This window comes from Bufo bufo, chromosome 1, assembly GCF_905171765.1.
Source record: "Bufo bufo chromosome 1, aBufBuf1.1, whole genome shotgun sequence".
NCBI classification, from domain to species: Eukaryota; Metazoa; Chordata; class Amphibia; order Anura; family Bufonidae; genus Bufo; species Bufo bufo.
Genome location: NC_053389.1, coordinates 121,929,712 through 121,945,236, shown reverse-complemented (window position 1 = coordinate 121,945,236; position 15,525 = coordinate 121,929,712). Strand labels below are relative to the sequence as shown.

The following is a 15,525-nucleotide window of genomic DNA, read 5'->3' as shown; positions in this document are numbered from 1 at the left end:
GAACAGCCTGTTGGATCCGTCCTGCCGCAAGTGTGAAAGTAGCCTAAAGATTTAACAAAGTTTGTAAAATCAGTTTTGAATAACTTGAGGGGTGTAGAAGTCCCACAAAGCGACTCCATAACTGACCTGGTCCTTAACCGCTTGCCGCCACGCTAACGCCGAAAGGCGTCATTGCGGCGGCTCCCCCAGGCTACGCTAACGCCAATAGGCGTCATCTCGCGTGAGCCGAGATTTCCTGTGAACGCGCGCACACAGGCGCGCGCGCTCACAGGAACGGAAGGTAAGAGAGTTGATCTCCAGCCTGCCAGCGGCGATCGTTCGCTGGCAGGCTGGAGATGTGTTTTTTTTAACCCCTAACAGGTATATTAGACGCTGTTTTGATAACAGCGTCTAATATACCTGCTACCTGGTCCTCTGGTGGTCCTCTTTGTTTGGATCGACCACCAGAGGACACAGGTAGCTCAGTAAAGTACCACCAAGCACCACTACACTACACTACACCCCCCCCCCCCCCCCGGTCACTTATTAACCCCTTATTAGCCCCTGATCACCCCATATAGACTCCCTGATCACCCCCCTGTCATTGATCACACCCCTGTAAAGCTCCATTCAGATGTCCGCATGATTTTTACGGATCCACTGATAGACTGATCGGATCCGTAAAAATCATACGGACGTTTGAATGGAGCCTTACAGGGGCGTGATCAATGACTGTGGTGATCACCCCATATAGACTCCCTGATCACCCCCCTGTCATTGATCACCCCCCTGTAAAGCTCCATTCAGATGTCCGCATGATTTTTACGGATGCACTGATAGACTGATCGGATCCGTAAAAATCATACGGACGTCTGAATGGAGCCTTACAGGGGAATGATCAATGACTGTGGTGATCACCCCATATAGACTCCCTGATTACCCCCCTGTCATTGATTACCCCCCTGTCATTGATCACCCCCCTGTAAAGCTCCATTCAGATGTCCGCATGATTTTTACGGATCCACTGATAGACTGATCGGATCCGTAAAAATCATACGGACGTTTGAATGGAGCCTTACAGGGGCGTGATCAATGACTGTGGTGATCACCCCAAATAGACTCCCTGATCACCCCCCTGTCATTGATCACCCCCCTGTAAAGCTCCATTCAGATGTCCGCATGATTTTTATGGATGCACTGATAGACTGATCGGATCCGTAAAAATCATACGGACGTCTGAATGGAGCCTTACAGGGGAATGATCAATGACTGTGGTGATTACCCCATATAGACTCCCTGATCACCCCCCTGTCATTGATCACCCCCCTGTAAAGCTCCATTCAGATGTCCGCATGATTTTTACGGATCCACTGATAGACTGATCGGATCCGTAAAAATCATACGGACGTTTGAATGGAGCCTTACAGGGGCGTGATCAATGACTGTGGTGATCACCCCATATAGACTCCCTGATCACCCCCCTGTCATTGATTACCCCCCTGTCATTGATAACCCCCTGTAAAGCTCCATTCAGACGTCCGCATGATTTTTACGGATCCACTGATAGATGGATCGGATCCGCAAAACGCATACGGACGTCTGAATGGAGCCTTACAGGGGCATGATCAATGACTGTGGTGATCACCCCATATAGACTCCCTGATCACCCCCCTGTCATTGATTACCCCCCTGTCATTGATCACCCCCCCTGTCAGGCTGCATTCAGATGTCCGTATGATTTTTACGGATCCACGGATACATGGATCGGATCCGCAAAACACATACGGACATCTGAATGGAGCCTTATAGGGGGGTGATCAATGACAGGGGGGTGATCACCCCATATAGACTCCCTGATCACCCCCCCTGTCATTGATCACCCCCCCTGTCATTGATCACCCCCCCCTGTCATTGATCACCCCCCCCCTGTCATTGATCACCCCCCCCTGTCATTGATCACCCCCCCCTGTCATTGATCACCCCCCTGTCATTGATCACCCCCCTGTCATTGATCACCCCCCTGTAAGGCTCCATTCAGACATTTTTTTGGCCCAAGTTAGCGGAAATTATTATTTTTTTCTTACAAAGTCTCATATTCCACTAACTTGTGTCAAAAAATTAAATCTCACATGAACTCACCATACCCCTCACGGAATCCAAATGCGTAAAATTTTTTTGACATTTATATTCCAGACTTCTTCTCACGCTTTAGGGCCCCTAGAATGCCAGGGCAGTATAAATACCCCACATGTGACCCCATTTCGGAAAGAAGACACCCCCAGGTATTCCGTGAGGGGCATATTGAGTCCATGAAAGATTGAAATTTTTGTCCCAAGTTAGCGGAAAGGGAGACTTTGTGAGAAAAAAAAATAAAATATCAATTTCCGCTAACTTGCGCCAAAAAAAAAAAATTCTATGAACTTCCCATGCCCCTCATTGAATACCTTGGGGTGTCTTCTTTCCAAAATGGGGTCACATGTGGGGTATTTATACTGCCCTGGCATTCTAGGGGCCCCAAAGCGTGAGAAGAAGTCTGGTATCACAATGTCTAAAAATGCCCTCCTAAAAGGAATTTGGGCACCTTTGCGCATCTAGGCTGCAAAAAAAGTGTCACACATCTGGTATCGCCGTACTCAGGAGAAGTTGGGGAATGTGTTTTGGGGTGTCATTTTACATATACCCATGCTGGGTGAGAGAAATATCTTGGTCAAATGCCAACTTTGTATAAAAAAATGGGAAAAGTTGTCTTTTGCCAAGATATTTATCTCACCCAGCATGGGTATATGTAAAATGACCCCCCAAAACACATTCCCCAACTTCTCCTGAATACGGCGATACCACATGTGTGACACATTTTTGCAGCCTAGGTGGGCAAAGGGGCCCATATTCCAAAGAGCACCTTTAGGATTTCACAGGTCATTTACCTACTTACCACACATTAGGGCCCCTGGAAAATGCCAGGGCAGTATAACTACCCCACAAGTGACCCCATTTTGGAAAGAAGACACCCCAAGGTATTCCGTGAGGGGCATGGCGAGTTCCTAGAATATTTTATTTTTTGTCACAAGTTAGTGGAAAATTATGATTTTATTTTATTTATTTTTTTCTTACAAAGTCTCATATTCCACTAACTTGTGACAAAAAATAAAAACTTCCATGAACTCACTATGCCCATCAGCGAATACCTTGGGGTGTCTTCTTTCCAAAATGGGGTCACTTGTGGGGTAGTTATACTGCCCTGGCATTCTAGGGGCCCAAATGTGTGGTAAGGAGTTTGAAATCAAATTCTGTAAAAAAATGACCAGTGAAATCCGAAAGGTGCTCTTTGGAATATGGGCCCCTTTGCCCACCTAGGCTGCAAAAAAGTGTCACACATCTGGTATCTTCGTATTCAGGAGAAGTTGGGGAATGTGTTTTGGGGTGTCATTTTACATATACCCATGCTGGGTGAGAGAAATATCTTGGCAAAAGACAACTTTTACCATTTTTTTATACAAAGTTGTCTTTTGCCAAGATATTTCTCTCACCCAGCATGGGTATATGTAAAATGACACCCCAAAACACATTCCCCAACTTCTCCTGAATACGGAGATACCAGATGTGTGACACTTTTTTGCAGCCTAGGTGGGCAAAGGGGCCCATATTCCAAAGAGCACCTTTCGGATTTCACTGGCCATTTTTTACAGAATTTGATTTCAAACTCCTTACCACACATTTGGGCCCCTAGAATGCCAGGGCAGTATAACTACCCCACAAGTGACCCCATTTTGGAAAGAAGACATCCCAAGGTATTCGCTGATGGGCATAGTGAGTTCATGGAAGCTTTTATTTTTTGTCAGAAGTTAGTGGAATATGAGACTTTGTAAGAAAAAAAAAAAAAATCATCATTTTCCGCTAACTTGTGACAAAAAATAAAAAGTTCTATGAACTCACTATGCCCATCAGCGAATACCTTAGGGTGTCTACTTTCCGAAATGGGGTCATTTGTGGGGTGTTTGTACTGTCTGGGCATTGTAGAACCTCAGGAAACATGACAGGTGCTCAGAAAGTCAGAGCTGCTTCAAAAAGCGGAAATTCACATTTTTGTACCATAGTTTGTAAACGCTATAACTTTTACCCAAACCATTTTTTTTTTACCCAAACATTTTTTTTTTATCAAAGACATGTAGAACAATAAATTTAGAGCAAAATTTATATATGGATCTCGTTTTTTTTGTAAAATTTTACAACTGAAAGTGAAAAATGTCATTTTTTTGCAAAAAAATCGTTAAATTTCGATTAATAACAAAAAAAGTAAAAATGTCAGCAGCAATGAAATACCACCAAATGAAAGCTCTATTAGTGAGAAGAAAAGGAGGTAAAATTCATTTGGGTGGTAAGTTGCATGACCGAGCAATAAACGGTGAAAGTAGTGTAGTGCCGATTTGTAAAAAAGGGCCTGGTCTTTAGGGGGGTATAAACCTGTGGTCCTTAAGTGGTTAAAGCGGGTTTTGGCAATTTTCTTAAACATTTTTAAATTTGCTTCTAAGCCTTCTAACCTCCTGAAAAAATAAAATGACATTTACAAAATGATGCAAACATGAAGTAGACATATGGGGAATGTAAAGTAATAACTATTTTATGAAGTATCACTATCTATCTTAAAAGCAGAGAAATTCTAATTTTCTAAATTGCGTATTTTTCAAGATTTTTTGCAAATTTTTTTTTTTTATGCATAAAGGTAAAACCTATTAACTCAAATTCACTACTAACATGAAGTATGATGTGTTACGAGAAAACTTTCTCAGAATGGCTTGGATAAGTAAAAGTGTTCCAAAGTTATTACCACATAAAGTGACATGTGAGATTTAAAAAATGGGGCTCCGGCATTTTGGCCAAACTGGCTGTCGCTTGAACGGGTGAAGGAACTTTGAAAATAGTCCTGAGTAAAAAATATCCATTTTGGGTATAAGACCCCTATGCAGACCTGTGTCTTAATATAAATCATACTAATTAGCATGAAGTTGAGGACATATGGAATGGAATATGATGCATATTGTGGTGCATTGAAACAATACAGAGTAAGACAAAATAGAGTAAATGGTATCATTGTCACTTTTTTATTTATTTTTTAGGATTGAACTTTTTCCAACATTTGGTATCCAATCCTGATGGATCTGCCGAATTCACGCTCTCAGGGGATTACTACAATCGGGAACTGTCAGGTATACTGTTTGTTTTGTTTGGGGGGGGGGGGGTAAATGAGCTCTTGAAGCTTCCTGTGATTCTGATTTACCAGTATAATTCTATTTCATTCAAGGTTGGGAACCATTTATTGAGCCATGGCCATCTGCAATTTCGTGGCAGCAGCAAGAGGCAAGCCGTCTCCACCCCTCTCGTCTGAAGGTTGATCTGAAGGCTAAGCAACGTTTGGACATAAATATTACCTCAGTGTTGATAGGTAGGTCCACTGTGTCGTTCATGTAGTATTTTCACTGGTTGTTCTAAAGAATCAGTATGTCCAAACTACAGCTTCTAATTCAGTTTGCTGCAAAACGGATAACCACAGTGGTTTCCAGCAGTAGAGTCGCCCAAAATCAGCTGAAGGGACCTAAGGGCCCCTGACACATAACCAGGTATTTTCCGGAGTAGATATATATCATGTTCATTGTGTGTTCTTTGTAGATCAATATGTCAACACCAAGGAGTCCTGGATGGCTGATTACTGTAAATTGGAGAAAGAGGCCACGGTAGAAACTGGAAATGAGGAATGGAGGGGTTCTTCTGTAGACCCTCCGTGCATTGGACCAAGTGAGTAAATGATTTCTTTCTCAAGCTAGCGTTTGACAGGTGTACTGTGAGAGATGAAGGACATAGTAGATGGCTACTCCCACTGTTATAGGTATAAACAACAGATCATCAATTGTGTGTACTAAAGTCTTCTTAATAAATTTTGGACTGTCCTAAACTCATAAAATGTAATTTGCACCTGCTCACGAGTTTAGATTTGCCCCAAAATTTGCACCATTTTCTCCAACTTCAAGATCTCCAACTTTTGGTGAGCAGTGTCAGTGACATTTTTTTGTGCAACTGTCTTTTTTGTGCAAATTAAAAGTCTTTAAGGGTTTATCCCATTTCTCCATGTCCTCAGTGAGATGGGTCCAGCGCCACCCCTAGGTGTCCAGAAACAGCCAAGCAGACCGGCGTTTCTGTATCTGCAGGAACTACGGAAACAGTGGAGCACCGGCCGCCTCGGCTGTTTCCATAAGCCCGGCCATTTAGGACTGTGGAAATGGTGAGATGGGACAAAACCCTTTAAAGCAAAAAAGCTAATCGTGACACAAAACTGCATGGAAGCAGAGGGTTATTTACTATTATCATCACTGTTCTGTTCATAGGCACTTGTGCTGGAGAGGAGCTGACCCTGGGGTATCTGTTTATTAATCCTTTCGCTACCAGCGCCGTACATTTACGCGCTGATAGCGAACATGTGCGAGCAGGGCGGCGGGTCTCCACGGTTTCAAACAGCAGAGACCCACGGGTAATGACCACGACCTGCAATAATGCCGATTGCAGTCAAGTGTGATCACAGCATCTAAAAGCTCAAAAACCCAGAAGGGCGTGCTTTGGGGCTTCTTACCAGCATCCTCTGCAGCCAATGAGGATGCCGGTAATTGACTACAATATGCTGGGTCTCTTTGAAGAGACCCAGGATATTGGAGCTGCAATTCTTATGTTGGCCAGCAGGTGGCAGGCCAAAATAAGAAATGAGCAATTCAGCTATTATCATGCTTCTCTATCAAACATTGGTAATATTGAATAAAAAAAAACTGCCTACAAAAACATAAAAAAGTTAATAAAAAAAAGATATAAAAACATTTTAAAATTTTTAATCACCCTCCCCCTTTCTGTAGAATAAAAATAAATAAATAGCAAAAAATATAAACATCATTGGCATCAACACGTCCAAAAACACCAGTACTATTAAAATATAAAAATATTTTTCCAATATCGCTTCTCTTACTCAAAAAAATATAAAAAAAATGTTACACACACTCCAAAATTGTATCAATAAAAACTACAGATCGTCCCACAAAAAATGCGCCCACACACAGCTCAGTAGATATCATTATAAAAAAAAGTTATGGGGGTCAGAATATGGTGATGTAAAATAAATATATATTTTTTTTCAAAGTCTTAATTTATTTTTACACTATTTAGACATAGAAAACATCTACATATGTAGTATCATTGTAATCGTACTGACCCAGAGAATGAGGGGCACCGATCAGTTTTGCCACGAAGGGAACGCTGTAGGGACAAAACCTGTAAAACAGTGGAGTAATTGAATATTTTCCAATTCCAGCCAATTTGGAATTTTTTTTCCGCTTCCCACTACATTGTATTCCATATTAAATAGGGGCATTAGAAAGTACAACTTGTCCTGCAAAAAACAAGCCCTTATATGGATTTGTGAACGGAAAAAATAAAAAAGTGGCTCCAGGCAGATAGGGAAGAAAAATAAAAACGAAAAAAAAACTCCTGTATCCAAAGGGTTAAGGGCATCATGCTAGTATACAATGTAGTTACTATGTTTCACTTAAGAACTTCTCCACATTTGACTGTGACCTGCTAAACTCTTAGTGACCCCTAAAATAAATTGATCACTGTGTCCTGCTAAACTCTTACCTCTTACTCAATCCTCTTAGACAAAGGCTGTTTATTGTAAAAATGTATAATGGTAAGTGCCTCGACCAAGATCACAGAGAATGACCAGGTGTGCACCCCACGGTACCCCCAAAGGCTGTTTTATGGCAAACAGGCTGCCATTAAAGGGGTTTACCCATTAAAGAGGTCGTCTCACTTCAGCCAATGGCATATTTATTGTAGAGAAAGGTATTACAAGGTAGTTACTAATGTATGGCCTCCCTTGCTGGCTGGATTCATTTTTCACATAATACGCTTCTCATTTCCATGGTTATGACCAATCCAGCAGCAGTGGCCATGCTTGCACAATATAGGAAAAAGCGGAGGGCTATGTGCCACAGTTTTGGCCGCCAGAGAGACTGGTGCTTTTTCTGATAGTGTGGAAGCACGACCACCGCTGTTGGATTACAGGGTGGTCATACCCTGGTAACAGGCAATGTATAAGGTGATGGAAAGCCAACAAAGAAAGCAACATGGATAAATGCCATTTGGTGAAGTGAGGCAACTCCTTCAAGACAACTTAACCCCTGTCCACAGGAGAGTGGATAAGTGTGTGATTGACGGGGGTCCGACTGACTGGGCCCTCTCCAATCACAAGAATGGAGGCCCATGCTCTCTAGTTTAAATAGAGCCGTGTTCACACATGCGCACTGCTGCTCCATTTAGCTCTTTTAGATTGCCAGAGATAGTTCAGTACAAGCGTTCAACTATCTCCCGTTGTGTTGAATGCAGCAGCAAACGTATAAGTGTCTGCTGCTCCATTCAAGCGAGGAGCATGGGCTTGTCATCGGTGTGGGTCCGACCGCTAGGGTCCACGCTGATCAGACTTCCCCCGCTATCCTTATATACCCCCTTTAACCCCTTAAGGACGCATGACGTACCGGTACGGCATGTTTCCCGAGTCCTTAAGGACCCATGACGTACCGGTACGTCATGTGTTGTTCCGATCACTGCCGCCCGGCCGGCTGTGATCGGAACACGGTGCCTGCTCAAATCATTGAGCAGGCACCTAGGCTAAATGCGCGGGGGGGTCCCGTGACCCCCCCATGTCGGCAATCGCAACAAACCGCAGGTCAATTCAGACCTGCGGTTTGTTGCGATTTCTGCAGTTTCTGATCCCCGCGGTCCCTGACCGCGAGGATCAGAAACTTTATAGTGCCCAAAATCTATCTGTATCCCCCCCCCCCCCCCCCTGCACCCCCGAGTGATTTTAGCCCGGTGGGAGGGTTGCGGGCGGTGCGGGAGGCGGGCGGTGCGGCAGGCGGGATCGCGATCCCCCGCCCGCCTCCCCTTGAAAATTCATTGGTGTTCAGTGGATATACCAGGGTGCCAGCACATTGCTGGCACCCTGGTATAAACGGCTGACATCGGCGATGCGATGTCAGCCGTTTAACCCTTTCCATACAGCGGTCCGTATGGACCGCTGTATGGAAAAGGTTAACAGCTCAGGGAGCTCCCTCCCTCTCCGATCGGGGGGCTGCTGTGCCTTTTTTTACCCAATTTTAGCAGTGTCATGAAGTACAATATGTGACGAAAAAACAATCTCAGAACGGCCTGGATAAGTCAAAGCGTTTTAAAGTTATCAGCACTTAAAGTGACACTGGTCAGATTTGCAAAAAATGGCCAAGTCCTTAAGGTGAAATAGGGCCGAGTCCTTAAGGGGTTAAAGACTGGTCAGCATTGGGCTAATATTCCCTTAGGGCCAGCCTGTTAACCCTGTACAGCACCCACGGCTACATAGAACATCTCTGATAACGTTATTTAAGGGAACTGCTATTTATGCAGTTCTCTATTGTAATCATGACCAGGTTTCATATGAGATTTCGTTTTTTCCCCAATTGAAATTACGCCACGCTTGTCCATAGGCCATGTCAGCCCCAGTGACTTAAATACTGTGATACCAGACATGGTCCTGGGACAAGACTAGCCCTATTTCTGGAGGAAAGAAGTAGACTTTTTTTTTTTCTTTTTTTTTTTTCTAATCTCCGCTTTACTTAAAACCAGCCTCAGAATGGTGTTTTAATCAGAATGAAATTGCTGTTCTATGGTTTCCTAGGTTAGTGCACGCTCTTCTCACTGTGTTCCTTTCCTAACCCATGTGCCGTGTAATGCAGATTTCCTGACTGTTTCCCTTGCTTCCATTTTTCATGCGCTCTAACTTTTCCTTTCCTGTCTCCAAGGCCTTCCTCTATCCTACCTTAGAACTAGGAGCACAGCCAGTCTGACTAACCTAGAACATCAGGTCTATGCTAGAGGTACAGTACTAAAATCATAGGGGGACATGTATGAAAGTGACTTCTAGATGGCTTTCTTCAAATGCAATCTGCCAGTCACTCAACAAGATCACCCATTTCCATATGAGCTACGTATAATTGGCTATGTATTTAGGCGTCACAGAAGTGGTCCTCCGCTCCTGTACCCCCTCCCAATTAGCCAGTCCTAAGAACTGCTTACAAAGATCAGCTCTCACTCTAGTGAACCCAACCGTTTACTATAGTCCATTATAGGGTTTGTTTGTTGGGATTACATTTTTTATGCATAATATAGAATGACATCCCTCACATCTTTCCAAATGCTGCTGGTTCAACACTTACTAGGTCCCCACTGGTCTCCACTTCTTGGTCCTGGAAATGGCAATAGACCCTTGCTCTGCCAATCACTGGCCACAGGAGTGACCCGTCCCAACCAGTGATTGGCTGAACAGGTATTTCCTGCACGTCGAGCTGGAACCAGAAAGTGGGGACCCAGCAGCAAGTTTAGAAACATCAGCAGTAGGGATCAGTGAGGTAAGTAATGCTTTTTTAACCCTGTTCTGCACCAAATATAAAAAAAAAATGTAATCCCGCTGGACATCCCCTTTAACAGCTGCCTTTTGTGACCAACAAACACCCGGCATGGTTTTTGACTTGACGTGTGTGACCTGAGTCAGCCCTTCAGATCTTCCCGTCTCTACATTTGATATCGCTCTCATGTATGTCCCCTGTGGAGTAGGTTGGGATGTATAATGCCATGGCTTCTCTTCTGTGCAATATGATAGATAAGTAACAGTTCATGTTTTGCTCTCTGTTCTTTCATGTGCAGTTGAAATGAAGACGCCAAAGCGCAGGCAGCCATTTATACCATTTGCTCTCAGGAATCATACAGGCTGCACCCTGTGGTTTGCCACTTTAACTACAACGCCCACGAGGTAAGTAGCACTGTCGGTGCTGACGATGGCAGACTGTATAGGGGCACTCTCCTTCGGCAATGGGAATAATAAGGCCTAGCTGTCAGTCTGCTTATTCGTTTTCTGGAGGAATAACAGCGGAATGACACAATTTATGTTCTCTAGAATTATTATTTTATTATTTTTATAAAGAAAAACGTTCTTTTAATTAGTTATTTTTTTATTAGAGTACTCGGATTAATTGATAGAAAACTCGATTGCAAAAATAGTCGATAGCTGCAGCCCTAGATACAATATTGTAGAAAAAAAAAGACTTGGATCACATATCCACTTGCCTTACATTGATCTAATGCCTCTCAGCACCATTTATAAATATCTCCCTTGAGGCACTTAGTATATATTGCATAGCCCCGCTCACCTCGTCAGCGTGGCCTCAGATCTGTTCAAATTGTCCTGGACTGCATAGTTGCTGTTGTGCTGGGCCTGTAAGTTGATGGGGCACAGTGCCATGGGGGCTTAGCCTGATAGCATGGGTGTTCCTTCCTGGGTTTCTCCACCTGCAAGTGCTATGTTGCGGCGGTAGTCGTCATGTGGCACTGCCTTAATTTAGAGTAGGGACCCACTGATAAGACACCACTGTGACGTGGTGAGTTGGCCTCCGCCTTTCGATTATAACATATACAAAGTGCATCAATGGAGATGATTATAAAGGATACTGAGAAGCAGTAAATCAGTGCACAGCATGGGGTGTGCCATCCATTTTTTTCCTACAGATTGTCGGTACTGAGAACACACAAACATGATTGAATTGCTTTTACTGCTTGTATTTTGCAGGGCTGCTCTGTCACATAGCGGGAGCCCAGAAGTTGTTTCAGACGGTGACAGAGATTTCCTGGATGACGCTCACAATGTGAGTCAGTGGAGAGAGGTGCCCCCGGGAGACGAGATTCCATTTGAATTTGAAACCAGAGAGAAGCTTAGACACAGGTAACATGACTGTGATAGACCAGTGCGGCTGAGGGGCCATACATTGCAGTATTTCTGGAAGGACCTTCATGGTATGACTCAAGCAGAGATTTGCCTTGGGCATCCTTGCCTTGTCTTTAAATCAGTAACAACTAGGACATTTTTGCAAAAAAAGCCACGAGTCTATGATCAGAAGCTATTGCATTACTAACATACTCATAACATTGATATTCATGGTCTTTACTGGATTTATCGTTGTTATCCAGGGAACCTTAAGGGGATGTCCCAAATAGCATCTTGCGCATGGTCGAACTGCGGCTGAAATAATGCCAAAATGCACAAGTTTGCCCTGTCTGCTCAGAAAATACGTGCTAACTTCATGTTTGGTTTCAGACAATCTGTGTGACTGATAACGAACAGCCATTAGTTAGCTCTTCCCTTATTTCGTTAGCAGACTGTCAGGACTTGTGCCTTTTGGCTGCAACTCAGCCATGCAGCAGCCACTACATGGGACATGATCCACGCCCGAATCCTGCCCCTTCTCTGCTGATCGACGTTTCCTAGGACAGGCAAAATCATTCCGTCAGTCATGGGCAAGATTTGGGCCTGGTAACCTTGACTTCAGGCAAGAGGGCGCCACCCTCTGACTTCACCACTCCCGCTGTATGCTAATTGGGGGTTTGAATAAATATAATTTTTACGGTCGTACTTTCCTTTCTTACTGACCCAGCATTTCTTTGCAGGCACACCCATGACTTGCGGATTCACCAGCTGCAGGTGCGGGTCAGCGGCTGGGAACAAGTCAGCCCCGTGTCTGTGGATAAAGTCGGGATCTTTTTCCGTTACGCAGCGCCTGATAAAAACTCATCTTCGTCATCGGTAAGACACTTGTTGCCGTTATACATTTTCTCGAAAACCACACAGCAAAAATCCTCGGCCACGTGAACTGTGGCCCTGCCTCCTATTGAAAACAATGGGTGTCAGTTTTAGCACAGATTCTGCTGAGTTTTCCGCACAGAATCCGTGCTGCAACCCACTGCCAAAATCCTCCGTGTTAACCTACCCTTAATATTTTTTAATTTCATATCTCTAAACTGGAGTAGAGACAGAAATAGTGGATAGAGTAAATTCCAGTTAGTGTATCTTGTATGTATATGTATATATCTACATCTTATAATGTCTCTTGCTGTCATTGCACATTATACTATTTTTTTTTTAATAGGTTGGGAGCCCTATAAGCAGAACTAACATTATACATCCTCAGGTTTATGTAAGTCATGTTTGCTTGTTTCTTTATAAGTTGTCTTATTCAGAATTGAGATATAGTATAGGCACATAGGGGAAGATTTATCAAAACTGGTGTAAAGTAGAACTGGCTTAGTTGCTCATAGACAACCAATCAGATTCCACCTTTCATTTTTCACAGCTCCTTTGGAAAATGAAAGGTGGAATCTGATTGGTTGTTATGGGCAACTAAGCCAGTTTTCCTTTACACCAGTTTGATAAATCTCCCCCATATGGTTTGTGTGTCCATATCAGTTCTTTTCTGAGGTTTAGATTGTCATGATGGATTGCAGTTTATGGGACAATAATTTAATAATGTGTTAGTCAAGGGTTTATCAGTGGTTGGTGTAGTTATTTTGAAGGGTCCTCTCTATCAGGGTGATTCTTACAGATGGCTCTCCTTCCTTGTACGAATGTCATATTCATTGCTGAAGATTGACCTTAGTCCCTCGCACTCTGTTGTTACATTTGCTTGGAAATAAGCATTACGTAACAATTTGGCTGAGCTGTTGGGAATGGCCTTGCATTACAGGATGTGCTAATACCATCCTACAGCTACATTGATGGCACAATCCTGTTTTTATTTTTTATTTTTATTTTTTCTTAATGAGGACCTGTCATGTCTGTTTTCGTAAATGTGTGTATTGTGCTATTACTACTGCTGGTATTCTTTTTGCAAATGTAGGAATGCAAATGTAGGTTGTTACATTTCCCTTTGTCAATGAATGGGTCCTTACACGCTTCTGACAGTGTCACACCCTGATAAAAGAATGGTGGCGCCCAGTTTTTAATTCATTTGCAAATTTCCTGGAGGAATAAGAAAAGAAGGATGGACACCCATGTGCCATAACTTCTTCAATTTGGTGACCAGCGGGGGTTATCTTTCACACTTATATAGCGCTGACATATTCCGCATCAAGCTGTGCCAAAAGTGGCTCACAATCTAAGTTCCCCATCAGTGTGTCTTTGGAGTTTGGGAGGAAACCCACGCAAAAACGGGAGAACATACAAACTCCATGCAGATGTTGTCCTTGTTGGATTGGAACCCAGGACCCCAGTGCTGCTAACCACTGAGCCAACCTTCATATTGTTATTCCATATTGCTGCCGTCACTTATCTTTGGTTATAGGCCACCTGTCCTAATGGCTTTTTCCACTTTTCTGTCCATTTTACAGTTCTCAGCATTGCCTCCAGTGCGTGTTCTGTTTGCTGTCACCATGGAGGGAAGTGCTCGTAAGGTGGTAACTGTCCGATCATCTCTGATTGTAAAAAACAAGCTTGAGATCCCTATGGAGCTTCGACTGGACAGCCCATCAGCCCCAGACAGTAAGTAGTTACGGCTGTCATCTACTTTATTAACAACATGGGGGTGAATGACACAGAAGATTTATGAAGGCTAGCGCTTACTGCGCCTGTCTTGATATCACCTGCGCTGCCGGAGCATGCGCCTAATTTATGACTAGGTGCACGCCTCGTCATAAATTAGGCGCATCCTCCTGCAGTCCGCGTGCCTAACCGGCGCTGCAGTAGATTTCTGGCTTTATTTACACCCGAAAACTGGTGTAAATGAAGATAAATTTGTCACTGTGGCTGGTCATGCCCTCTTCCCCGCCCTTGCCACACACCCTTTTTGAAAAGTGGCGAGGACAGTGTAAAAGTGGAGATGCGGCAATTGTTTTTCCTTAAAGGGGTTGTCCAAGTGTTTAATACTGATTTTCTACTCAGGATAGGTAATCAGTATCTGATCAGTGGGCGCCCAACTCTCAGGACCCCCAATGATCAGTTGTTTGAAGAGCTAGGCCAGTGATGTCACCATGGTCTAGGCTGCAATAACAAGCACAGCCGCTATCCAATGGATTGTGCTGTCCTTGGTAGGATGAGGTGAGCATTGCGGCCTCTTCAAACAGTTGATGGGTGCAGGTTCCGGGAGTTGGACCCCCACCAATCACATACTAATGAGCTAGCCTGAGGATAGAAAAGTTTTAAACACTCGGAAAACCCCTTTAAAAGAATTTAAACAGTGAAAAAATAATCATAAATATGCAAAAATGTACAAAACACAATTATTTAGTTCAAATTACATTTTCTTGCACATACACTACATTACGTAAAAATTATTAAACCTACACTTGATAGGTAACCCTCCAGCCCTAATATCCTCAAGGAATCATTTATTCAGTGTGAAATATGAACAAAAACGTAGAAAAGTGTTGTTTTTTGTCATATTTGTGCTGCAAGCATATACACTACACAGTAATGTACCCCTAAATACACTCATTGACAGAAAATAAGTTTATTGGGGAAAACTGTACAATTGAAAGGACTCCTTAGTCCCCTGCTGGACCACCTCTAGCCTGGATACAAGATGAGATATGGTTGGGCATGGAGGCATACACATTCCTTATGGTATCCAGCAGCACTTTTGTCCACAGATCCTGCACACA

At 43.4% G+C, this 15,525-nt stretch overlaps 1 protein-coding gene across 2 annotated transcripts in view; it reads left to right on the top strand.

Moving 5' to 3' along the window:
• Positions 1-15,525, top strand: part of VPS13D (vacuolar protein sorting 13 homolog D) — a 351,123-nt gene that overhangs the window by 163,134 nt on the left and 172,464 nt on the right. Inside the window, exons 37-45 of one of the 2 annotated variants that reach the window (XM_040429067.1) lie at positions 5,094-5,183; positions 5,279-5,419; positions 5,644-5,769; positions 9,846-9,920; positions 10,747-10,852; positions 11,666-11,818; positions 12,541-12,676; positions 13,020-13,067; positions 14,257-14,407. In XM_040429067.1, the coding sequence (XP_040285001.1) occupies positions 5,094-5,183; positions 5,279-5,419; positions 5,644-5,769; positions 9,846-9,920; positions 10,747-10,852; positions 11,666-11,818; positions 12,541-12,676; positions 13,020-13,067; positions 14,257-14,407 (1,026 nt within the window). The remainder of the gene's footprint in view (positions 1-5,093; positions 5,184-5,278; positions 5,420-5,643; positions 5,770-9,845; positions 9,921-10,746; positions 10,853-11,665; positions 11,819-12,540; positions 12,677-13,019; positions 13,068-14,256; positions 14,408-15,525) is intronic. The other variant, XM_040429073.1, reaches the window with a different exon arrangement.